Source organism: Bufo bufo, chromosome 3 (genome assembly GCF_905171765.1).
Source record: "Bufo bufo chromosome 3, aBufBuf1.1, whole genome shotgun sequence".
NCBI lineage: Eukaryota > Metazoa > Chordata > Amphibia > Anura > Bufonidae > Bufo > Bufo bufo.
This window is the reverse complement of record NC_053391.1, coordinates 456606315-456633020: the sequence shown is the minus strand read 5'-3', so window position 1 is coordinate 456633020 and position 26706 is coordinate 456606315. Positions and strand designations below refer to the sequence as shown.

General features: G+C 42.4%; 1 protein-coding gene across 1 annotated transcript in view; it reads left to right on the top strand.

Moving 5' to 3' along the window:
- The window catches only part of LOC120995750 (up-regulator of cell proliferation-like), a 42231-nt gene extending 26104 nt beyond the window's left edge, over positions 1-16127 (top strand). The window contains exons 3-4 of the mRNA XM_040425150.1: positions 2620-2694; positions 11121-16127. Of these exons, the coding sequence (XP_040281084.1) occupies positions 2620-2694; positions 11121-15763 (4718 nt within the window). The 3' untranslated portion in view covers positions 15764-16127. The remainder of the gene's footprint in view (positions 1-2619; positions 2695-11120) is intronic.
- The last annotated feature ends 10579 nt before the right edge of the window (positions 16128-26706 follow it).

Below are 26706 nucleotides of genomic sequence, written 5' to 3'. Positions count from 1 at the left end.
GACTTGCATTATTCCTTCCTATGTACATAACAACATCATTAATAAAAATAATGAAGACAATAGTTCCCATTACTGACCCCCGTGGTACCCCACTGGTGACAGTGACCCAATCTGAGTGTGTACTGTTAATAACCACCCTCTGTTTTCTGTCACTGAGACAGTTATTTCCCACATACATTTTCTCCCAGTCCAGGCATTCTCATCTTATATTCTAAACTTTTATGTGGTAATTTGGTAAAGTATCAAATGCTTTGGAGAAGTCCAGATATACAACATCCATTGATTCGCCGCTGTCAAGTCTAGAACTTGCCTCCTCATAGAAACGTATTAAATTAGTTTGACATGACAGATCCCTCGTGAAACCATGCTAATACAGTGTTATACACTTATTTTTATTGAGATACTCCAGAATAGCATCACTTAGAAAACCTTCAAACAGTTTACCCACAACAGATGTTAAACTTACTGGCCTATAGTTTCCAGTCTCTGTTTTTGGACCCTTTTTGAATATTGGCACCACATTTGCTATGTGCCAATCCTGTGGAACACTCCCTGTCAGTATAGAGTCCTTAAATATCAGAAATAAGGGTCTGGCTATGACATTACTTAATTCTCTTAGGATATGGGGGTGTCTGCCATCTGGTCCCTGCAATTTTGTCTATTTTAATCTTTTTAAGACGCCGCTGCACTTCTTCCTGGGTCAGACAGGGTGCTTTTAATGGGGAGTTTACTTTTGACATTCTGCATTTCATCTGACGGTTCATTTTCTTAAGTGAATACAGTGGAGAAAAAAGGATTTAAAAGATTTTTGATTTCTCGTTATATAAATAGTTCTATATTAGTTTAGCAATGAATTTAGACAGCAGAAAATGAAGAAAAAAAAAATGTTTTACTTATTAAACCTTTCCTGGTGGTTTAATTAAGTGGAGGGGTCAAGGTCACTAACTTTGAGGTCTAGCGTAGAGGGAGTTAATAGTTTTGGTCAGCTCCCCTGAACTTTAGTGTGTCATCTGCTGACCATTGTAACAATCAGCAAAGGCGCATGTGGTCCCGTCATTAAATGTGCCTATCCAAGTGAATATGTCTTCTGTAGTTCAGCAGTGCTTGTTCTGCTAGATTATTATTATTATTTTTTTAGGTGTGTTTTTTTTTTTTTTTTTTTCTCTCCATGAGCATGACTTTATACAAAAACACACACAGCTCTACATCATGCACATTGTACACACGCTGAAGTGCATTACGCTTATTATACTCACTGACAGCAGTGAAATACGCACATTGGGGAAATTTATCAACACCGGCATATTGTACACCAGCCTCGTTCTCCCCCCCCCCCCCTTCCCACGTGCTGCTAGAACAGATAGGACAAATATATGCAGATGCCCTCGCCTCTCATATATTTGGCGCAGATTCCGGCTGTGCGACACTTAAAACTACGGCAGCCTTCTAGCTGCAGTAGATAATACACTCAGCAGTGCAGTAGGCACATTACACACACACACACACACACAGCTCTGTAGCACACACACATTCAAAAGCATCTGTCAGCAGACTTGTACCTATGAAACTGGCTGACCTGTTCAATGTGCACTTAGCAGCTGAAGGAATCTGTTGGTCTTATGTTCAGATGTGCCTGCATTACTGAGAAAATTATGCTTTAATATATGCAAATGAGCATATAGGAGCAACGGGGGTGTTACGATTAGGCCTCATGCAAACAACCATATGTATTTTGCGGCCCGCTAAAAATACGGATGACGTCCATGTGCATTCTGTTTTTTGAGGAACGGAACAGCTGGCCCCTAATAGTCCTATCCTTGTCCATAATGCGGACAATAATAGGACGTGTTCTACAGACATATGGAAACGGAATGCACACGGACTAACGTACGTTTTTTGTGCAGATCCATTAAAAGGAATGATTCCGCATATGGTCCGCGAAAAAAACCAGAATGGACACTGAAAGAAAATACGGACGTGTGCATGAGCCCTTACAACTACAGGCTCTGGTCTCTCTGCAACTACCATGCCCTCTTCACTTTTATTGACCGGGTTAGGCGTGATGACATTCTCACTGCCTGGTCCTGTCAAGCAAAGTGGAGATGTTATGGTAGTTGCAAAGAGCAGAGACTCTCCCAGTACATGTATGGCACAGCAGGAAGAGCTTAAAAACTATCTTCAGTGTAAAGAAGAACAATGGAGTCCTGGAAGTGATGATATGGCCCCCACAATGCCCTGATTAAACAGGGTAAGTGCTGCTGAAAATATGCAAAATGTATGGGAACGATTCATCATGCCAATGATTTCTTCATTCAAATGGACTACACAAGCCCAGATCAACATTTTATATCGTTGGTGCTTGTACCTTCCTAGATTTATCGCAACTGAGTCGCCCCCCCGCCAATCTGATATTTATGACCTATCCTGAGGATGGGTCATTAATGTAGGATAAAGGATGTTATGGACTCAAGCAGTCACATACAGGTGGAGCTAAATCCATGAAGGACATCTTATCTTTTTATCAAACTGAAGATTTTATGTTATATGTGAATATTATTGTATTATTGCTCATTTCCTTGAAATGTGGAATAATTGTAACACTTTCTGTCGCACAATTAGATGGCCTGACCACTTCTAAACATGAGGACATCCATTTACCAGAAGAAAATGTAAAGAGAGAATCCAAGGAAAAAGGTGTGATACCAGTTTAGCAATTAAAGTGGTTGTCCGAGTTATGGATAAAAAAGATATAGGACTGTAAATCTGATGGTCAGTGATTATATACAGTACAGACCAAAAGTTTAGACACACCTTCTCATTCAAAGAGTTTTCTTTATTTTCATGACTATGAAAATTGTAGATTCACACTGAAGGCATCAAAACTTAACACATGTGGAATTATATACATAACAAACAAGTGTGAAACAACTGAAAATATGTCATATTCTAGATTCTTTAAAGTAGCCACCTTTTGCTTTGATTACTGCTTTGCACACTCTTGGCATTCTCTTGATGAGCTTCAAGAGGTAGTCCCCTGAAATGGTTTTCACTTCATAGGTGTGCCCTGTCGGGTTTAATAAGTGGGATTTCTTGCCTTATAAATGGGGTTGGGACCATCAGTTGCGTTGAGGAGAAGTCAGGTGGATACACAGCTAATAGTCCTACTGAATAGACTGTTAGAATTTGTATTATGGCAAGAAAAAAGCAGCGAAGTAAAGAAAAACGAGTGGCCATCATTACTTTAAGAAATGAAGGTCAGTCAGTCAGCCGAAAAATTGGGAAAACTTTGAAAGTAAGGGCTATTTGACCATGAAGGAGAGTGATGGGGTGCTGCGCCAGATGACCTGGCCTCCACAGTCACCGGACCTGAACCCAATCGAGATGGTTTGGGGTGAGCTGGACCGCAGAGTGAAGGCAAAAGGGCCAACAAGTGCTAAGCATCTCTGGGAACTCCTTCAAGACTGTTGGAAGACCATTTCAGGGGACTACCTCTTGAAGCTCATCTAGAGAATGCCAAGAGTGTGCAAAGCAGTAATCAAAGCAAAAGGTGGCTACTTTGAAGAACCTAGAATATGACATTTTCAGTTGTTTCACACTTGTTTGTTATGTATACAATTCCACATGTGTTAATTCATAGTTTTGATGCCTTCATAGTCATGAAAATAAAGAAAACTCTTTGAATGAGAAGGTGTGTCCAAACTTTTGGTCTGTACTGTAGCTAAGCAAGTTTTAGGCAAACAAATATCCATTTCCCTAGTTCTTTTCTGGCCCTTTGTTTACTTGCAATAAAAACAATCTCTGCCCCTTCCCCTGCACTGCTAATGGAGTGAATAAGTCTGCCCTGAGTGACATGTCTGCCTGCTGGGATACTCAGCAGCATGTTGTATGTGTAGAACTACAAGTCCTAGCTGTACAATGACACTGCTAATACACACAGGATCTTCCCCCTACCTGCAATGCTCTGCAGAACTTCTCATTCAGCTCCTGTGCCCAGCATTTGTCTCCTCACTGCCTGCAGCTACACAGTAAATACTTCAGCCCTGAGTCTGTGCAGCTGAAGGGGTTAAGAATCCTGGGAGAACAATAAGCAGCAGCCGGTAGTGCAGGGGGCGTGGCCAGCACAATGACTTACAGATCTCGAAGGCTTATGCACCAACATTATCAGGGCACGGAGAGAAGCTGACATCACAGGTGATGTGACCCTCAGTGACATCTGAGAAAGGAGCCACTGGAGATAGTGAGTTAATTGGAAAGCTGTTACATTTGCCTAGTTAAAAACATAGAAAGAATAAAATAAAAAAACTCTGACAACCCCTTTAATTAATAAAAGGTAAAGCATATACCACGAAGTCTGTACCTCAGTGTTAATATCAAGACAAAAAATAATTAAGATTTAACAGTTTACAAGATTGGAACCCTCAAAATAGTGTCGCCTCATCAGATGGTAGTCAGAGATGACACCATATAGTATGCAACAGTGGCGTAGCTACTAGACCCAGTAAACAATGAAAGCGCTGGTTCAGAACTGTCTGCAGGCAGCGCTAGTGATTTACATACATTTCCGGCTAAGTTCACATAGTGGTGGGGGCAGAGGCAGAGCGTGTACGTGCAGGCACATTCAGGAGAGGGCGTGGCTCCGCTCCCGTTGTTAGTGTGTGGTAGAGTTGTGAGCCGGACATCGATGTGAAGCTGTGCATGCCTGCTGCAGGGAGTGAGTGAGGTGAGACGGCGTGACCAGCAGAGCTCTACAGAGCAATGGTGCTGGGTGGGAAGGAATGGGGACTGACTGGGAGATACCAGCACAACAGCCAGCATGAGCGGAGGCTTGACTGATGTGGAAGGGTCGGCCACTCCTGCTACAGGCTGGTAGGGCCAGGGGCCCAGGACCTAGTTGGTAGTAGTCTGTGTATAAACTAGCCAGTTTCTACTGGTTTCCCCAGATTGTGATGGGTTGGGATGTGGCTGGGTTCTACTTGCACTGGGTGAGTGACACTGCTGTAATGTGGCTGTACAGCATGTCACCTCAGTTTGGGGTGTACACTGCCACTACCTTGCCTCCTGATGTATCCCCGTTTTAGACTTGACTTAAAGGGATTCTGTCACCTCTCCTAACTCAAAATCGGATTTTAAAGCAGTCATGCCGCACAGCTTACTTTGAATCGGCTGTGCTCTTCTATCTTGTAATCCGTCCAGTAGTTTAGGAGAAAAACGACTTTTAAGATTATTCAAATTAGCCCTGAAGGTGCCCAGAGGGGCGTTATGTTCCCCTTTGTGTGCCCAGTAACGCCCCTCTTACAGTGCCCAAAACTCCTTCCTTCAGAATGCCTAACCGCCCACAGCCTCTCATCCCTCTCCTCCCCCTCCCTCACGTCCGAGCGAAGTCTCTCGCAGACGCAGTACCCACTGAGGGCTGCGCCAGTGCGATCTGCAGGAGACTGAGGGCAGGAGCTTCATCGTCGTCACTGGCCATGCGCCGAGCCCAGTGACGTCCGATGCTCGCTCTTCCCTCAGTCTCCTGCAGATCGCACTGGCGCAGCCCTCAGTGGGTACTGCGTCTGCGAGAGACTTCGCTCGGACGTGAGGGAGGGGGAGGAGAGGGATGAGAGGCTGTGGGTGGTTAGGCATTCTGAAGGAAGGAGTTTTAGGCACTGTAAGAGGGGCGTTACTGGGCACACAAAGGGGAACATAACGCCCCTCTGGGCACCTTCAGGGCTAATTTGAATAATCTTAAAAGTCGTTTTTCTCCTAAACTACTGGACGGATTACAAGATAGAAGAGCACAGCCGATTCAAAGTAAGCTGTGCGGCATGACTGCTTTAAAATCCGATTTTGAGTTAGGAGAGGTGACAGAATCCCTTTAAAGTGTCAACTACTGTACATTCACATAGCTGTGGTGCCACAGGCACGGCAGCGCCATAGCCATGTGAACGTAGCAGCCTAACCTTAAGTCAATTATCACTTTAAAGGGGTTGTCTCATCATAGACAATGGGGGCATATTGCTAGGCTATGCCCCCATTGTCTTATAGGTGCGGGTCCCACCTCTGAGACCCGCACCTATATCGAGAACGGAGCCTCGCAAGGTGGTGGCTGGAGGACTCCAGTCCGGCCATCACTAAGCCGGCTCCCCATAGAAGTGAACGGGAGCGTACCGCGCATGACCGGCCACTGCTCCCATTCACTTCGGGCTCGACGGAAATAGACGAGCCAGCACTCGGCTATTTTCACCGGCCCCATAGAAAATGAATGGAGAGCAGCTGTACATGCACTTATTGCATTAAAATGTATTTTCTCGGTGAGATTTTAGTTCTGCCATTGGGCATGGTGGGCGTGCAGGGGTCTGGTGGTAGGAAACGGTATTGAGGTAAGGGGGGGCCCAAACTGAACTCTTGCGCCAGGGCCCATGAGCCTATAGCTACGCCCCTGGTATGCAACAATTATACAGTGTTGCAATATTAAAAATGCACGGCGGCATCCAGGTGGTAGGGCACCTCTGGACCACATGCTTTGACGACCTCTGGAGATACAGTAGGATGTTTCCTGCTTTCATCTGAATGTCGCCCCTAGAGTCTGGGAAAAGGACATTAACCACTTCCCATCTGGGCCATTTGCCCACTTCCTGACCAGGCCTAATTTTGCAAAACTGACATATCTCCCTTTATGTGGTAATAACTTTGGAACGCCTTTATTTATCCAAGTCATTCAGAGATTCTTTTCTCGTGACACATTGTACTTCATGATAGTCATAAATTTGAGTCAAAATATTTCACCTTTATTCATGAAAAAATCCCAAATTTACCCAAAAATTTGAAACATTCGCAATTTTCTAAATTTCAATTTCTCTGCTTTTAAAACAAAGTGATACCTCATAAAATATTTATTACTTAACATTCCCCATATGTCTACTTTATGTTGGCATCATTTTGGAAATGTCATTTTATTTTTTTAGGACGTTAGAAGGCTTAGAAGTTTAGAAGCAATTCTTCAAATTTTTAAGAAAATTGCCAAAACCCACTTTTTAAGGACCAGTTCAGGTCTGAAGTCACTTTGTGGGGCCTACATAGTGGATACTCCATAAATGACCCCATTGTAGAAACTACACCCCTCAAGGTATTCAAAACCGATTTTACAAACTTTGTTAACCCTTTATGCGTTCCACAAGAATTAAAGGAAAATGGAGATCAAATTTTTAAATTTCACTTTTTTGGCAGATTTTCCATTTTAATCCAATTTTTTTCTTTAACACATCGATGGTTAACAGCCAAACAAAACTCAATATTTATTACCCAGATTCTGCGGTTTACAGTAACACCCCACATGTGGTCGGTCATAAACTGCTGTATGGGCACACGGCAGGGCGCAGAAGAAAAGGAACTCCACATGGTTTTTAGATGCCATGTCCCATTTGAAGCCCCCTGATGCACCCTTACAGTAGAAACTCCCAAGAAGTGACCCCATTTTGGAAACTAGGGGATAAGGTGCCAGTTTTATTAGTACTATTTTTGGGTACGTAGGATTTTTTGATCATTCATTATAACACTTTATGGGACAAGGTGACCAAAAAATTGGTTGTTTTAGCACAGTTTCTATTTATTTATTTTTACAGCGTTCACCTGAGGGGTTCAGTCAAGTGACATTTTTATAGAGCAGATTGTTACGGACATGGCGATACCTAATATGTATACTTTTTCTCATTTATTAAAGTTTTACACAATAATAGCATTTTTGAAACAAAAAAATTATGTTTTAATGTGTCCATGTTCTGAGAGCTATAGTTTTTTTTTTTTTTTTTTTTTTTGAGAGATTTTCTTATGTAGGGGCTCATTTTTTGCGGGATGAGGTGACTGTTTTATTGGTACCATTTTGTGGGACATACGCGTTTTTGATCACTTGGTGTTGCACCTTTTGTGATGCAAGGTGACAAAAAAATTTTTTACGGTGTTCATCTGAGGGGTTAGGTCATGTGATATTTTTATAGAGCTGGTTTTTACGGACACGGCAATACCAAATATGTCTTTTTTTTTTCTATTTTTCTATTTTTTTTTTTTTTTTTTTTATTCCTTACTTGGGGACTTTTTTCTTTTTTACATGTGAAACTTTTTTTTATTTTATTTTTTCAACCCTTTATTTTTTATTTTTTTATTTTACACTTTTCGTCCCCCATAAGGTCATACAAGACCTCTGGGGGACATTTGCTTCACTTTTTCTTTTTTTTTTCACTGTTGATTTCTCCTGTAACTGGGGCTGACATAGTAGCCCCAGTTACAGAAGAAATGCACCCCCAGAGAGGCTGTACAGCATAATACTGTGCTGTACAGCCTCAGGGCAGGGCTGATCGAGGTCTGTGAAAGACCTCACACAGCCCCTGCACTCTCCGGTCCCAGCGGTCACATGACCGCCGGGCCGGAACAGGAAGCGCATAGCGCTTCCTGCTCTGCATACACAGCGCTCGGTGAGCGCTGTGTATGCAGCGATCCAGAAGGCAGGGACACCTGGGAACTGTCCCTGCCTTCTCTAAGGGTTGCCCTGCTGTCACTGACAGCGGGCAACCCGATCAGCAGCTGCACAATTAGCGTGCAGCTGCGATTTCTGAAAGGACGTTTTAAAACGTGCTTTCAGAAATAGAGGTCCACCCATAGGACGTTTATATCCTATGGGTGGACGAAAAGTGGTTAAGTAGGCATGACCTAATATATACCTGTGTTGCCACTCTGTCCATGATACCTACCACAGAGTGCTCCTCCTCCTGATAAGGGTGACCCTGTCCGGAACCTGCCCCTTACCTACACACCCTGTAAATCCCGACATGCCATGTTTCACCAAAAAGTCATCAGGGGACCAAACAATACAGCAGGCAGTTGTGGTGTAAGTGAGCTAGTTAGATGGATAACTTCTCCTAAAAAAGGAGTGCGAGCTGATATTACAGCATAACAGCCGGGTGCTGAGACTGTGCTGCAGTGGCAGACCCGGCCAGCTAGCCAAATGGGGGTTTCCTAGTGCTCCTGGATTGCTGCCCTCAGGCAGGGGTGTAACTAGAAGTGACTGGGCTCCACAGCAAATATTTGTAAGGGCCCCTCCAGCGCGCTTCGCACCTCCCTCCTCCTGTGTAAACCCCACTCCTTTGGCACAGTGTAGAGGTATACTGTATATTGTGTGGCACAGTGGATGCTATATGTGTATAACATAAACATATTTCATATGAAAACTTACCGTTACTTGACTTGGCCCTTGGGGATCTCTGACACCACTTCAACACTTGGCCGGGGGCTCGGCTGAGCTGATGTTGTGCTTTATCCTAATGAGAAAGATTTCATAATAAGGATTTGGAGAAGGGGCAGAGGGATAGCAGAGCAGGGAGAGGCTGGTGCTGCTACTAGGGGGTCATACCATGGGGGAGTAATAAAGCCCACCATAATGCCCCCCAGTAGAAATAATTCTCCTTATAATGTGACAGTGCAAAAATACCCCCATGTAATGCCCCCAGTTGAGCTAATGTCCCCATAGTGCCCCCCCATGTCCCAGTATCATAGTGCCATCTCCCCCCCCCCAAAAAAAAGTGCCAGTATCAAGTGCCTCTCTCCCTCCCCCCCCCCATGTGCGTGCCAGTATTGGGTGCCAACCCCTCCCCCCCCATTTGCCAGTATCAGGTGCCTCTCTCTCCCCCCATGTGCCAGTATCAGGTGCCAACCCCCCTCCCCCCATGTGCCAGTATCATAGTGCCATCTCCCCCCATGTGCCAGTATCATAGTGCCATCCCCCCCCATGTGCCAGTATCAGGTGCCAACCCCTCTCCCCCCCCCTCCCATGTGCCAGTATCAGTTGCCTCTCTCCCCCCCCTATGTGCCAGTATCAGGTGCCAACCCCCCCTCCCAGGTGCCAGTATCAGGTGCCAACCCCCCTCCCCCCATGTGCCAGTATCAAGTGCCTCCCGCTCCCCCCATGGCAGTAACAGTCGGGTATTAAGAAAAAATAATAAACACTTCTACTTACCTCCATGTCAGCGATGCGATGCAACCTCTTCCTGTGTCCCGCCCTGTATGTCCATATATGGAGTCAGTGCTTGTATTTCAGAAAAGTTTCTGCTGGGATTCGAACCCACGACCTTCTGTATCAGAGGCAAGGCAGTTAACCACAAGACCATAAGAGCTGCCTTGCTGCTGACTGAAAAAATATGAGACTTCTACTGTTATAGCTGGCTAAGTGTACATCTATACACATGACAGCTGCTCATATATAGAGATATAGCAGAGCTGAGTGTGCTGGGATAACTGTCATATAGAGATATAGCAGTGCTGGGTGTGTTGGGGCAACTGTCATGTGTATAGATGTATACTTAGCCAGCTATAACAGTAGAAGTCTCATATTTTTTCAATCAGTTGTTATGCAGCCTTTATGGCTGTGTGGGTAAATGCTTTGCCTCTGATACACTGATACATTGGAGGTTGTGGGTTCGAATCCCAGACACATCAGGAGACTTTAGGAGACAGTAAGATTAGATCACATTAGCGAGGGGGCCTGGTCAGCCGCTGCTGCTGTGAAGGGGCCCTGAACACTAAGACAAGAATTGATATTTAACTAACTTGAAAATAAACTGTCTCACACCCTGCTTCCCCGGTAGTTACGCCACTGCCCTCAGGTTTGTTCACATGTCCAAATCTTGCCCATGTAACTGACATCACATTCTGCGTTGAGCACCCTAGTTATCAGATGCCTAGGAACGGAGATAAAGTTGCCTGCATATGGCGATCTGTCATTGGTGTGCTGAAAGAAATGGGCATTTCTAGCAATGAGCTATTGACAAGAGGACAACAGATTATATAGTGCAAGGATCAACTGATGATATTGATACTTATTTGTTAAAAGGATTAAGGAGATAAAGTTGCATAAATTGGATCATGGCACTAGTGGGGAGTAAGCCAACATGTGACTTATGTATGTTATGGTTTAAGGTGGTGACAAAAAAAGGTGGGGCCGTGTACTCATGCTTTGAAGGGGGGATGTGTTTATGGGATTTTATGAAGATTAGGGTTAAGATATACATAGCACATGTACTGTATACACTATAGAAGCACATACACTTCGGTCTCTGACACTGATCATTTTATTTCCAATTATTTTACAGACAAAAAAACCTGCTTCCATGATCTTCTCAAAAAGATTGAATTTCAGAGTTACCAGACATCCAAGCTTATACTAAATGATGTTCTTGATATTGGTGCTGAATGCTTGAGACCAGGAGTTTCTCCTAAGGAAAATGTGGCTTGGTATTTTATAAGAAAATTGATGTCATTGCATGAGGAGGCAAGGAATATCAGTACAATAGGGACCAGAGAAGAAATGAGCAGGGATCACATGTTAATGCTGGATATAGACAGTGACCTGTCAGATGGTATCCACCCATTAGACTTACAATGTGTTATCTTACATTGCTCAGATCATTTCCTTCAGCAAGAGATGATATCAAAAATGTCCATGTGTCAGTTTTCTGTCCCTCTGCTACTGCCAGCCAATGATGGTCCAGACTACACCTTTATGTTGTGGGCAATGAGGGGAATTGTGAAGAAATGGAGACCCCAATACCTGGCACATAGCAAAGGATTTCAGGAGGAAAACTTGGTGAAAATTTCCATGCCAACATTTTCATTTGTGAGATTAGGAAAGTGCAGACTTTCTAAGTCAAAAATCCTAAACCAGATTTTAAGTTCAACACAACATTGTCAAGACATCTTTGTCCATCGAGACATGGAAGGTGGGAATGTGGAAAGGACTATATCATTGGGGCTAGTGGAGATATCCTGGTATTTTCCTGCTGGTAAAGGCATCTTTACCAAGCCTGTTGCTTTTACAAACCTTCGTGGGGAGTTGGAGAGCAACTTGAAGCCATTCAACTTCCTAGCAGATATATCTTCAGTTGTTGTCATCTTTGTTGAAACTATCAGTAAGACTCAATGTGAATTTTTAATGAAATATAAACCCTCCACATATCTCTTCATTATTACTCCTGAAGAGCAAGTGAGCAGAAAAGAAAGTGAAGAGATGATAGAATCTGTGATGTCCATGACTGACCTAAAGAAGGACAATGTTTTAGTGATCTCAAAAACCACAAATGAAGCAACAGCTGTTAAAATGATTCGCTCAGCTCTGCTGAAGTTGGAGAAGGAAAATGCTAATTACTTCAGTGTAGAAGACATGGCTCGTATAGCAGTAAAGCAAAAGATCTATGTGGATGAAAATACAGTGGAATGTCAAGCTGCAGAAAAACACGCCAGAGCCATAACTGAGGAGATCTGCGATGTTGTCAAGTATAAAGGAAAAACAATGAAACTGCAAATGCAACTTCTGAAAGACCTGTCAACCCTAGAAAAGGAACTTTGTCAGATGAAAAAACAACAAAATAGAAATGGGGAAAACTACAAATCTGAACTGAGAAGAAAATGTGATGAGATAAGGAGGAAACAGTGGGAATGTGATATGCCTAAAGGAATTAGCAGTTTTATAAAAGGGGTCAAAACAAAAAATCGATTAGAAAAGTTTTATTTTTTAAGTTGGTTAAAATATTATTTGGACTTAGCAGCAAGGGAAATGCTCACATCTTTACAAGAGAAATACAAAGAGAAATATTCTCAGCCCAGTGACTCCAAAGAGCTGATGGAGATCGATCAAAAGATATCAGACAGTTCATTGGGCATAGAGCATTTCCTGAGAGAGGTATCTCAGTTTTATGAGGTATGGCATGTCATGGGGGAAAAAAACAATGCACCTATAGAATATAACTATCTACCTGAAATAGCATGTGATCTTCTGCTTGATGGCTACCCACTGGAATTGATTGATGGAGATGCATCCAGGATTCCTGTGCGGTGGGTAACAGATGTTCTCAATAAAGTGCACTCCAAGACAGGCGGCAGAAGCAAAATAAAGGTAATAACCGTGCTGGGAGTTCAAAGTACGGGGAAGTCCACTCTTCTGAACACCATGTTTGGTCTACAGTTTCCAGTGGCCAGTGGACGATGCACACGAGGAGCTTTCATGACTCTTATTAAAGTGAAGGAGAACTTCCAGGGGGAGCTCGGATGTGAATTTCTTCTAGTGATTGACACTGAAGGGTTAAAAGCTCCCGAGTTGGATTCTCTGGAGGGCAGTTATGAACACGACAATGAGTTGGCCACTCTAGTGGTTGGGTTAAGTGACATCACTGTAATCAATATTGCCATGGAAAATATAACAGAAATGAAAGATATTTTACAGATTGTGGTCCATGCATTTCTCAGAATGAAAGAAATTGGGAAGAAGCCCAATTGCCAGTTTGTTCATCAAAATGTGAGTGACGTGTCTGCTCCTGTAATGAACATGAGAGACAGAAACAAACTGCTGGAACAACTAAATGAAATGACCAAAACTGTGGCAACCATAGAGAAGAAGCCTCAGTATAAGGTGTTTTCTGATGTTATGGAATATGATTCCGAGGAACACCATTGGTACATCCCTAGTCTTTGGCAGGGTATACCGCCAATGGCTCCTGTCAGCGCTGGCTACAGCGAACATATTACTGAATTTAAGCAAAATTTACTCAAATTGATTAAACAAAACCAAAATAGGGCACATAACCTACAGCAGTTTGCTAAGTGGATGGGAGACTTATGGAATGCAGTCAAACATGAGAACTTTATATTCAGCTTCAGAAATAGCTTGGTAGCCAGTGCTTACAACAAACTGTCTATGAAATATTCTGAATTAGAGTGGAAATTCAGCAAATTGATCCATGAATGGTTCACTAATACTGAAACCATTATCAAGAACCAATCTGAAGAAACTTTGGAAGAAAAAGGTAAAGAATGTTGTATAACGTTACAAAACCTCATTGCAACAGAGCAGCAAAAAATGATAACATGGCTGGAGGATTATTTCAAACAAGAGAAAGATTGTATTCACTTAATAAAATACAAAGAAGACTTTATAATCAGTGTAAAGATGCTTGGAGAAAACCTTGGAAGGTCCTCTCATGACAAGTACAACATAGCGATTCAAATTCAAAAACAGCAACATAAGATAAAAAGAGCATGCAAGCAGTATATTAAGGAGATTGAACACAAAGTTTCCAGCCTTATGGAAGAATGCAGGAAGAAACAACATAAACTGGACAATGCTATGTTGGAAGTGGAGTTTGAGACCATGTGGCAAGAAACGTTCGAAGAGTTAGGGGTGAAATCGCTCATAAAACGTAATATTGAGAAAGACATGCTGCTTCAGCTCACAAAGACCATGAGAGACAAGGGATCAGCAGTTAATGAAAAACTAAATCAAATACAGCACTTGCCAAGACCTAACACAGAGAATACTGACAGAAAAAGAGCAGGAATTTTGACATTATTCAAAAGTGCATATAGATGGTGGAAAGGAAATGCACCAAATTCACACAAGTATGAGCATACCTTTCAATATATACATGACAAATGCTGTAAATATTCTGAAGAGCAAGCCCAGAGAGATGCTGATTATGATGACACCTACTGTAAACAACTGCTGAACATGATTGATGACATTCTAATTAAGGAAGGGAATATCCCAGCTGAACTTGAGCTAGAAATAAAATTTAAAATTTTAGGACACGCTGCTGCTGATTTCCAGGTGATGCATAATAACTTCATCAGAAAGAATGACCCTCATTCACAGCTGGAAACATTGAAATCTGAATACTTTAGCACATTTATGAATGTATTCAAAGAGAAGAATGAAAGTCAGGATCTCGCCAAACGCATATGTGACACATGTCTACAGCCAGCAATAATTGACCACATCATTCGAAATCTAGGCATTGAACTCGTAGACGACATCATGAGGTCTGAAGGATCTGAAACCTACACCTCCCGGACATTGTTCCAGTACACTGTTCTCTTAAATCTTCTGGAAGAAAATGTTTTTGGAAAATATGTAGAATACTCAAAAAACTATGAAAAATTTGTGACAAAATGGATATTGAAATACATTAAAACGAAATATAAAAACTTCAGCACAATAGGAATCAAGATCTTGTCAGGAATCTCAGAAAAGATCAGAGATCTCTTCAACAATCCTACCACGTGGAATAATTCACAGAATGTGGAAGAGTTCCTTACTACTTTCAAAAAGAAATTAAACAGTGATCTGGTATTACCACAGGAAAAGATGATGGCAATCATTTTCAAAAACTCGGCAAATATAAAGGAATTTATTAGAAATCTGAACAATTTCTTGACTGACACAATAGAAGATATCAAATCAGAAATTGAATCTCTGAGTGTGGAAGTCATTCTTTCCAGAGTAACAGTGAAACCTCAAGACGAACTATTCAAGAAGGTGTTTGGATGTGGAAAGCAGTGTCCATTCTGCAAGGTCCCTTGTGAAGCTGGAGGTGACGACCACAAACACCATTTTGCCTCTGTCCATCGACCTCAAGGATTAGGAAGTTACAAATGGATAGACACATCTATTCTTGCCCATGACATTTGCACTACTTGTGTCAGTGGAAATAAAAGATTTCGGAATAGTGATACAAATGAAATACCTCATCCCTATAAGGAATATAAAGAAGTGTATCCTGACTGGAATATTCAGCCTGATCCCAGCATTGAAGCCTCTGATTACTGGAAATTTGTTCTTAAAGAGTTCAATGAACAATTTGCAAGAGAGTATGATGCCAAACCTGCCGATTATCCGAAGGAATGGAACAGTCTGACCAAGAATATGGCAAAGGAAAGTCTCAAGAAAACCTTCAATATGCAGTAATGAATTAACAGGAACATGTGATAAGTGCTGAATCCACTTCTGTGAAGGCTATGTCTTGCATTTAATAAGGCTCCGACCTCATGCTGGCTTTGTATAGGTTGTAACAGGTCAGAAGTGCCCTTAACAAAATGTTTCACTATAACAATAAGTTCAGATATGTAACCACACTGCTTTATCCTGTATCGGCTACACACAGCCACATCTTATATACTACATGGAGTATTATGGAAAAGAAAAAGGTTTTATGTTAAGATATACTGTAGCAAATAAAATGTAGTAAAATAGAAATAGTGATGTCTAACTGATAGTGCCATTTCTTGTCTTCCTAAGCAGTAATAATACAAGATCACTTTTATGTAAGAATAAAGTTTCTTTCACACCTAACCTTTCTGTATATTTGCAGAACACATTGGGAATGCTCTGAACGTGCATTTCAAATGTGTCCGTAGCCCATAAGACTAACGTATGATTTTGGTATGCATTTGTATGGTATGTATCATTACCTTGTTCATCCTTATATTGAGAAGTACATTTGACTTTGTGCGATCCTCTTGTATCAAAAAGCAAACAAAATAAATCAATAAAAAATATATATACTGTGTGGTATATAAACTAGCAGTATAAGTCAGGAGCATTTCAGGAAACAAAACAATAACCTGTGTGCAGAATGCAGGTGAAAACGAGATTCAGACAGAGCCAATATCCTATATACCTTACCTCTAAGTACAGTCTCTCTTTGTACCTTCTGTTTACATGCCACCTCTTTATGTACTTTCTCTCTGCATATCTTGTCTCGATATACCTTCTCTTTACGTACCTCTTTCTCTAAATACCTTGTCCCTACATACCTTCTTTCCATGCACCTTCACATTACATACCATCTCGACATACCATTGGCATAGCGTGAGTTGCCAGCACCTGGGGCAAGCCAAAAATTGTGCCCCCCCCCCCCCAGCCTGTGGGCACGCCCCTTTTAACAGATAATGTGGTAGATGTCACCTGCAGTCCTATGTAACACCACAGATAACAGTGATTAACTCTGTGTACAGATAGTGTAGTAGATGGGTGTGAGGACCCAGAATTCAGAACACACACAGTGTGACCTGAAGTCTGGGACTGGCCTGCGGCAGTGTGGGCATAATCTTTCCTCCCTTCCCCCCCCCCCCCCCCCCCCCAAACCCCCAACAGATATTCGGATGGACATTACATACATCGCTATTAAATATACAGCACCATACCTGTTACATCCAGTGACGTCTCCTGGAATGTAGACTCTTTCCTCAACGTCTTCATTCAGAGAGAAGACTGCCATGATACCTTGTTTCAGCTGCTTCTCGTCTCTGCAGAGTTTCACAGAAAAAAAAAATTGATTTCTCACTTTACCACCATCCTCTCCTTCCTGGTGTCTCAACACTGTCATCCTGCTGCCCCCCAATACTGTGCTAGAGCCATACAGATAGTCCCCCATTTCCCATAATATTATTCCCCCTATATATTATAATGAGCCCCTCTGTATTATTATAATGGCCACCTCTGTATTATTTATTTATTATTAGCCCCTCTATTATTATTAATAATAAAAATAAAAATTATTATTACGCCATCTGTATTAATAGTAATGGCCCCCTCTGTAGTAGTAGTAGTAGTATTAATAATAATAATAATAATAATATTATGCAAACTGAAGCTGACTAAGTGGAATTCAATCCGAATTTCAGGAAAAATTTGATTCACAACGAATGCGGATTTCCTCGCGCTTTGTGGTAACAAATCACAATTTTTCCTAAAATGGCGGCTACACGTGTGAGGACATGGGGCAAGGAACTCTGGGATCACCCAGATTGACATGCATGCAGCCAGCCAGCCCTGTGATATCACAGCCCTATAAATAAGGCGGCTATCTTAGAGCCAGACAATTTCCAGCGTTCAGAGTGCAGGGACAGACGTGAGAAGGCGCTGGGGACAGCAATTGGAAAAACCTAATTGTGAAAATAAACTGAAAAAAGGATTTATAAGTGCAGGGAAAGGATAGAGAGGAATCATTTCACAGCATCTTAGTGCAGGGAGAGACGTTAGAAGGCACAAGGGACATTGATAGAAAAGCGATTTACAAGTGCAGGGAAAGATTATTTGGGGATCCAAATAGTCATTAGACAGCTGTGTCATTCCAGCAATTTGTTCTGGGGGTGCAAGTGCTATGTTAAAGCCTTTAGTGGCTTATATCTTTTCAAACTAGAAAAATATATCTACGCAGTTCACTTCTGCAGTTATGTGTTGAAAGCGTACAGAACGAAAAAAATATGCGCACTTCAATGGTGCACTTATTTGTGGCAAAAGCGTTTACTGGCATATTTCAGTACAAAAAGAAAAATACATTCTCCGTTCACGTTGGCGGCGATTATGTCTTGAAAGCGTTAACTGGCCTTTTTCAGTACAAAAAGAAAAATATATACGCATTTCACTTCTGCAGTTATTTCAAAAACAAAATATATTCAGCGTTCACTTTTACAGTTATGTGGTTAAAACCTTTTTTATTGACTTTTTTCGGTCGAAAAACTATTTTTGTTCAGCGCTGCAGTTATATGCGGTAAAATCTCCATGAAGGAGCATGGCCTGGACGCTGATGGCGCTGGCTGCATAGTTGAGGAGCTCCGCTGTTAGCACCGCAACCCGGCTAATTTTCAGCATTTTCAGCACTCTAATTTATGAGGTCTCATACGCCTGTTACCGGTCCACCTATGGGGCGAGTTAAAAAAAATGCCAGGCTCTTGCGAAACTCACTGAGTTTTTCCACAAAACTTTGCCGCTGAGTGGGAGCTCAAAACCACCATCTCCGCCATCTTGTGCGAGCTCTCCTGCTTCCTCTCTGGATGCGGCCCGCACAGATTACCGACAGTTGTCAGGAGGCTCACCACTTACCGAAGAGCTGCTTTGCAATATGCTGACTCCTTGCGGTCTTCTTTGAAAGAGGACTTTCACCATGTCCCCAGAGAGGTACAAACCGAAGTGGTGCAACTGGGTGAACGCACCTCACAGGCAAGATGTCGGAACTCACCGCATCACACAATCAGCTTATCGATGCTAATGCTGCCCTGGAAGAGGAGATTGACAGGATTGAATCTAAACTCTCCGATATGGAGGATTGAAGCCGACGGAACAACGTACGCTTGCAAGGGGTACCTGAGTCGGTGGGCCCAGAACAACTCCACTCGCTACTGCAGACCCTGCTTAAAGAAGCTATGCCCGATCTTTCAGAGATGGACCTTACCATCGACCGCATACATAGGATCCCTAAACCAGCAAGTTTGGATCCAGCGGTTCCTCCTGATGTCCTAGCGATGATCCACTTCTACCAAGTTAAGGGGGCCTTTTTTAAAAGCTCTATGGAAGAATCCCGTACCTACTGGCTCCTTTGAAGGCATCTCGGTGTTTCCGGATCTGTCGGCGGTGACACTAGCTAAAAGAAAAGAATTCTCCCCCCTTACAAAGATACTTCGGGAGAAGCAAGTCCGTTACAGATGGGGCTTCCCAGTAAAACTTATCATTGCGCAAAATGATGTCTTCCACGTGTGCGCATTGCCGAAAGTTGCCGCGCAGAAGTTGAAAGCCTTGGGCCTGCTTCCGGAAGAAGCTCAGCTGTCAGGTGACCTACACCGGCGACAAGCCAAGATCCCCGTGGAGTGGAACCCGGCTTGAGCTGGACTGAGCAGCGTGTAATTGGTGCTGTAAGGTAACGGAAAGACTCTCTTCCTTACACCCCACATTTCAAAGGGGCGATAGCTCGCTCTTCAATCTTACCCATATGAGGCATTTTACTAGTGCCTCTAGTTTTCTGGTTTCTTATGGTTTTTTATTTTTCTATTATAGTCTCTTATATGGTTACAACCGTGATTCAGGCAAATGATGTAGCTTACTTTCCGTATGTGCAACTGGAGCAGCGCAGAGCTTGTATGCTTTATTATATTAATGGGTATTAAAGTGTATTCTCTAAATGTAAAGGGGTTAAACTCCCCTCATAAAAGAAAATGGTTATGGGCAGATGCCACTACTTCCCAATGTAACATACTTATGCCCCAGGAAACCCATTTACCAGCAGATTCCCACAGATGTAAGCATCCCAATTTCCCACATATCTATTACTCCCCTGCGTTTAAAAAAAAAAAAAAGCAGGAGTTCTGGTGGCAATAAAGAGAAATGTGGCATTTACATAGTCCTCCCTGGTTACGGACACCAAGGGGCACTATATTATCCTAACAGGCCTATTGGATAATTTAACTGTGACTATAGCCACGGTCTATGCGCCCAATACTAGACAAATATCCTTCCTTCACCGTTTTTTTTGTAAACTTAGATCTGTAGCTTTCGGTTCCATTGTGGGGGGGGGGGGGGGACTTTAACATTCTGGCAAATGTTGAATTAGATTGTAGTAGTCGAACCCCGACAAACAGACGGGATCTTAAATCCCTTATAGCCGAAACCCAGCTCCATGATATATGGAGATACCATCATGGCGGGGAATGAGACTACACATTCTTGTCGCCGTCCCATTTATCACACTCCAGAATAGACTATTTCCTTATCTCTTTCGACTTATTGTGTAAGTCTATTAATTCTGCAATAGGCCTCACGACGTGGTCTGATCATGCCCCCATAACTCTAGAAATCTAAACGGGGCTGCCGAGCCCCCCCCCCCCCCCCCCACAGTGGAGATTGAATGCATATCTGTTGAAACGATCAGATAGTTGATAGTATTGATAAGGCTATTCGAGAATTCTTTGACATAAATGACGGCCCAGAAATTTCAACTTCGACCCTCTGGAACTCACAGAAGGCGTACATGAGGGGCATTCTTTTACAACTAGCATCACGCTTGAAAACACAAAGACTTAAACTCTTATCAGACACTCTAGAGGCCTTGTCCAAAGTAAATCGGAATATAAATCGCACCTCTGTCCCTCTCTTCACAAGCAGCAATTTGATGCCAGAGCTAACCTTAGAACCTTCTTACTATATGACCATGAGCGCTCGATGAGATGCTTGAAGGCTACCTATTACAATATTGGGGATAAAGCAGGGTCTCTTCTAGCTAAAAGGGTAAACCGTAGGAATGTAGCAAATAGGATTGCTTATCTCAAGACTGATAACTCCCAGCTAATAACTCATCCCCAAAAAATCGCAGACGCCTTTGTGGATTTTTATGAATCCCTATATAACTTGCAGCATAATGATAGTAACCCCCAACCCAGACCTGCAGATATCGCAGCGTTTCTTGACCCACTTTCTCTCCCCCAAATTTCTATTTCGGATCTAGACACTCTTAACGCCCCTATTACTGAACTGGAAATAGAAAAGGCAATAGGATCAGCTAAACTGCACTCTGCCCCTGGCCCATATGGATACATAAATGAGTACTATAAAGTATTCGGGCTCCTCTGGTTCCGTACCTGCAGCGGCTATTCAACTCCTTTTTATCTAGAGGCCACATTCCCCCTGAGATGCTGAATATGACTATAGTCACATTACCTAAACCTGGCAAGCCAGCAGATGCTCCTGGCAACTTTAGACCCATATCCTTGTTGAACACTGATATTAAGCTATTTTCGAAGATTTTGGCATCTAGACTACATAAGGTCCTACCAACCTTGGTGGATATAGACCAGGTGGGCTTTGTGGCTGGTAGACAATGCAGGGACGGAACCACTCATTATAGACCTTCTACATGTGGCAGAGCTTTCCAGATCCCGTACGTTATTCCTGTAACTAGATGCAGAAAAAGCATTTGATAGGGTACACTGGGGGTATCTGGAAGGTGTGTTACACAAATTTGGTTTTTCTGGTCCTATTGTCAAAGGCATCATGGGGTTATATTCTGAACCTTCAGCTAAAGTATTAGCTTCGGGGTTTCTTTCTAGGTCATTCCATATCACAAAGAGCACGCGACAGGGATGCCCTTTGTCCCTCTTTATCTTTGCACTCGTCTTCATCTGATGGCAGGGAACTTGAAAGGCTGCCTTTAGCTAAAAGAGGGTTTTCTAATGAATTGATAAATACCCTGTTGAAGAGTAGTAATAGTCACAATCTCTATATATACTAGAACTTGGAAAAAATTCTTGTCCTTTGCAGGGTTACAATTTAGAGACCTTCCAGGTCCCGCTCCAGTTAATAAGATTTCAAGAATTTCTTCAGAAAGGATTGGAGATATGATTATCCCCCAGTACCTTTAAAGGTACAAGTTTTAGCACTCTCTGCCCTCTTTTATTGAACAAATGGCGACAAATGCTTGGGTCATACGTTTCTTTAAATCTGTCTCCAAAACAGCTCTGAGTGTGTCCCCAAGGGTAGCCTCTTGGGACTTAAATTTAGTTCTAGAGGCCCTTACTATTCATCCCTTTTGAGCCTATTGAACAGATTCCAATTAAGTTTCTGTTTCTTAAACTGTGTCTTAGTAGCTCTTACGTCAGCTCGTAGAATTAGTAAGCTCCAGTCAATCTCTATAAATGCTCCTTATACTACCATTCTAGATGAGAGGGTAGTTATTAGACCTGACCCTGCATTTATTCCGAAAGTGGCCACCAGGTCTCAGGGGATCATCTGTCCATCTTTCTTTCAGAATTCAACATCGGAGAAGGAAAAGGCTTTCCATTGCCTTGATGTCCGGAGATGTTTGATTCATTACTTAACTAAAACTAAAGATTTGAGGAAGTCCTCCTCATTGTTTATTCTTTTTCAGGGAAAGAATAAGGGACAACAAGCTTCCAAAAAAAAACTCTGGCAAGGTGGATTACTTCCGCAGTATCTCTGGCCTATTCGTCTTCAGGAAGGGAGCCTCCACAGGGACTTCGAGCACATTCTACTAGGTCTATCTCTACCTCTTGGGTGGAAAAAGCTGCAGTTACTATTGGAGATATCATCAAAGCAGCGGTCTTGTCTTCACCTTCTACCTTTTTTAATAACTATCACTTACAGTTCAATTCTCCTTCCGATTTATCCTTCGGTTCTGAAGTGCTTTCTGCTGTTATCCCACCCTAAGAGTTCCTTGGTTCTCTCTCTCGTGGTGCTGTTGTGGGTGAGGGGGGAAATGAAGTTTACTCTTGCCTTTAATTGGATTTTCTTGAACCCACGACAGCACCCATATTTTTCCCTTCCCTTTTTTATTGGTGCTGGATGATTATTCATGGGTGTTGCAGTAAAAAAAAAAAGTGTATATAGATATTTATGTGAAACTAACCTTATGGGGCAGAATTCCTCAAATCCTTGGAACGGACATACTGAAGTTGGAGGGGAGTCTCCGCCTTTTTGTACCTGAGGTTTCCTGTCTTTTTGGGTTCGGATCCTCTCTCTCGTGGTGCTGTCGTGGGTTCAGGAAAATCCAATTACCGGTAAGAGTAATCTTTATTTTCACTACCACAGCACACTGCCTATGCGTGTTACTGCAAGGCACAGTGTTCTACACCCTATAAAGGCTCTCAGCAGCCAGGAAATAGCTGTTTTTTAACCACTTCAGCCCCCAGTGTTTAAACACCCTGAAAGACCAGGCCACTTTTTACACTTCTGACCTACACTACTTTCACCATTTATTGCTCGGTCATGCAACTTACCACCCAAATGAATTTTACCTCCTTTTCTTCTCACTAATAGAGCTTTCATTTGGTGGTATTTCTTTGCTGCTGACATTTTAACTTTTTTTGTTATTAATCGAAATTTAACGATTTTTTTGCAAAAAAATGACATTTTTCACTTTCAGTTGTCAAATTTTGCAAAAAAAACTACATCCATATATAAATTTTGCTCTAAATTTATTGTTCTACATGTCTTTGATAAAAAAAAAATGTTTGGGTAAAAAAAAAATGGTTTGGGTAAAAGTTATAGCGTTTACAAACTATGGTACAAAAATGTGAATTTCCGCTTTTTGAAGCAGCTCTGACTTTCTGAGCACCTGTCATGTTTCCTGAGGTTCTACAATGCCCAGACAGTACAAACACCCCACAAATGACCCCATTTCGGAAAGTACACACCCTAAGGTATTCGCTGATGGGCATAGTGAGTTCATAGAACTTTTTATTTTTTGTCACAAGTTAGCGGAAAATGATGATTTTTTTTGATTTTTTTTTTTCTTACAAAGTCTCATATTCCACTAACTTGTGACAAAAAATAAAAACTTCCATGAACTCACTATGCCCATCAGCGAATACCTTGGGGTCTCTTCTTTCCAAAATGGGGTCACTTGTGGGGTAGTTATACTGCCCTGGCATTCTAGGGGCCCAAATGTGTGGTAAGGAGTTTGAAATCAAATTCAGTAAAAAATGACCTGTGAAATCCGAAAGGTGCTCTTTGGAATGTGGGCCCCTTTGCCCACCTAGGCTGCAAAAAAGTGTCACACATCTGGTATCCCCGTACTCAGGAGAAGTTGAGGAATGTGTTTTGGGGTGTCTTTTTACATATACCCATGCTGGGTGAGATAAATATCTTGGTCAAATGCCAACTTTGTATAAAAAAATGGGAAAAGTTGTCTTTTGCCAAGATATTTCTCTCACCCAGTATGGGTATATATAAAATGACACCCCAAAACACATTCCCCACCTTCTCCTGAGTACGGAGATACCAGATGTGTGACACTTTTTTGCAGCCTAGGTGGGCAAAGGGGCCCATATTCCAAAGAGCACCTTTCGGATTTCACAGGTCATTTTTTACAGAATTTGATTTCAAACTCCTTACCACACATTTGGGCCCCTAGAATGCCAGGGCAGTATAACTACCCCACAAGTGACCCCATTTTGGAAAGAAGAGACCCCAAGGTATTCGCTGATGGGCATAGTGAGTTCATGGAAATTTTTATTTTTTGTCACAAGTTAGTGGAATATGAGACTTTGTATGAAAAAAAAAAAAAAAATCATCATTTTCCACTAACTTGTGATAAAAAATTTGAGGAACTCGCCATGCCCCTCACGGAATACCTTGGGGTGTCTTCTTTCCAAAATGGGGTCACTTGTGGGGTAGTTATACTGCCCTGGCATTTTCCAGGGGCCCTAATGTCTGGTAAGTAGGTAAATGACCTGTGAAATCCGAAAGGTGCTCTTTGGAATGTGGGCCCCTTTGCCCACCTAGGCTGCAAAAAAGTGTCACACATCTGGTATCTCCGTACTCAGGAGAAGGTGGGGAATGTGTTTTGGGGTGTAATTTTACATATACCCATGCTGGGTGAGAGAAATATCTTGGCAAAAGACAACTTTTCCCATTTTTTTTTTATACTAAGTTGGCATTTGACCAAGATATTTATCTCACCCAGCATGGGTATATGTAAAATGACACCGCAAAACATATTCCCCAACTTCTGCTGAATACGGAGATACCACATGTGTGACACTTTTTTGCAGCCTAGGTGGGCAAAGGTGCCCAAATTCCTTTTAGGAGGGCATTTTTAGACATTTGGATACCAGACTTCTTCTCACGCTTTGGGGCCCCTAAAATGCCAGGGCAGTATAAATACCCCACATGTGACCCCATTTTGGAAAGAAGACACCCCAAGGTATTCAATGAGGGGCATGGCGAGTTCATTAAAAAAAAAATTTTTGGGCACAAGTTAGCGGAAATTGATTTTTTTGATTTTGTTCTCACAAAGTCTCCCTTTCCGCTAACTTGGGACAAAAATTTCAATCTTTCATGGACTCAATAAGCCCCTCAGCGAATACCTTGGGGTGTCTTCTTTCCAAAATGGTGTTATTTGTGGGGTGTTTGTACTGCCCTGGCATTTGAGGGTCTCCGCAATCATTACATGTATGCCCAGCATTAGGAGTTTCTGCTATTCTCCTTATATTGAGCATACGGGTAATGAGAGTTTTTTTTTTCCGTTCAGCCTCTGGGCTGAAAGAAAAAAATGAACGGCACAGATTTCTTCATTCGCATCGATCAATGTGGATGAAAAAATCTCTGCCAAAAAAAGAAAAAGGAGGGGAAAGGCGTCTGCCAGGACATAGGAGCTCCGCCCAACATCCATACTCACTTCAGCTCGTATGCCCTGGCAAACCAGATTTCTCCATTCACATCAATCGATGTGGATGAATAAATCATTGCCGGGATTTTTTTTTTTATATATACAAAGTGTTTGCCAAAGTATATGAACACCGCCACCTCCTCAGCTCATATGCCTCGGCAAACGTATCTTTTACTGCAGAGGAGAAATCTCGTCTTGCAGCGCCGCATACACCGACTTGCGTGTAATCTGACAGCAGCGCAATGCTTCTGTCCGAATGCACATCAGTGCTGCAGCTGGTCGATCGGTTGGTCCACCTGAAAGGTAAAAAAAACAAAACAAAAAAGAAAAAACCAGGCCGCAAAGCAATAACTTTATTAACTGTTGAACAGAACATAGAAACTTTTTTTAAACTTTTTTAACTGAACGTTTAACTTTTTTACTTACCGGTATTTTTTTTTTTGTTTAGTTTTTTTTACCTTTATAGAACAAACCTCTCCTTCCCCATGGGACAATGTGCAAAGCGCAAATCGCCCAAAGATGTGGCGAAGTACGTTATGCACTTTATCCCAGGTGAAAGGAGAGGTTTGCAGCAGCTGTGAGTGAATGGGCCCTAATAGCCCTGTGTGCCTGTCCTGGTGAGATGTGATTCCTATGCTAGGTGTACCTGTGTGTGGTACTTCCGGAAACACTCTCCATAGCATAGGGCAGGGTGGTCAGCACAGTCAGGACAGAAATAGCGGGTGTCACGCCTTATTCCACTCCTGCTACAGACACGACATCTTTTTCGGGGTGACGGTTGGGTTGAGGTACCAGGAACGACACTGGGGAAATGTCGCTCGTGTAGACGGCTAACTACACTGGTGGATGGGGCCACGGAACCTCCTGGGTAAAGGAGGTTCTCGATGATCTCTTCCTGGAATTTGAGGAAGGATCCTGTTCTCCCAGCCTTACTGTAGAGAACAAAACTATT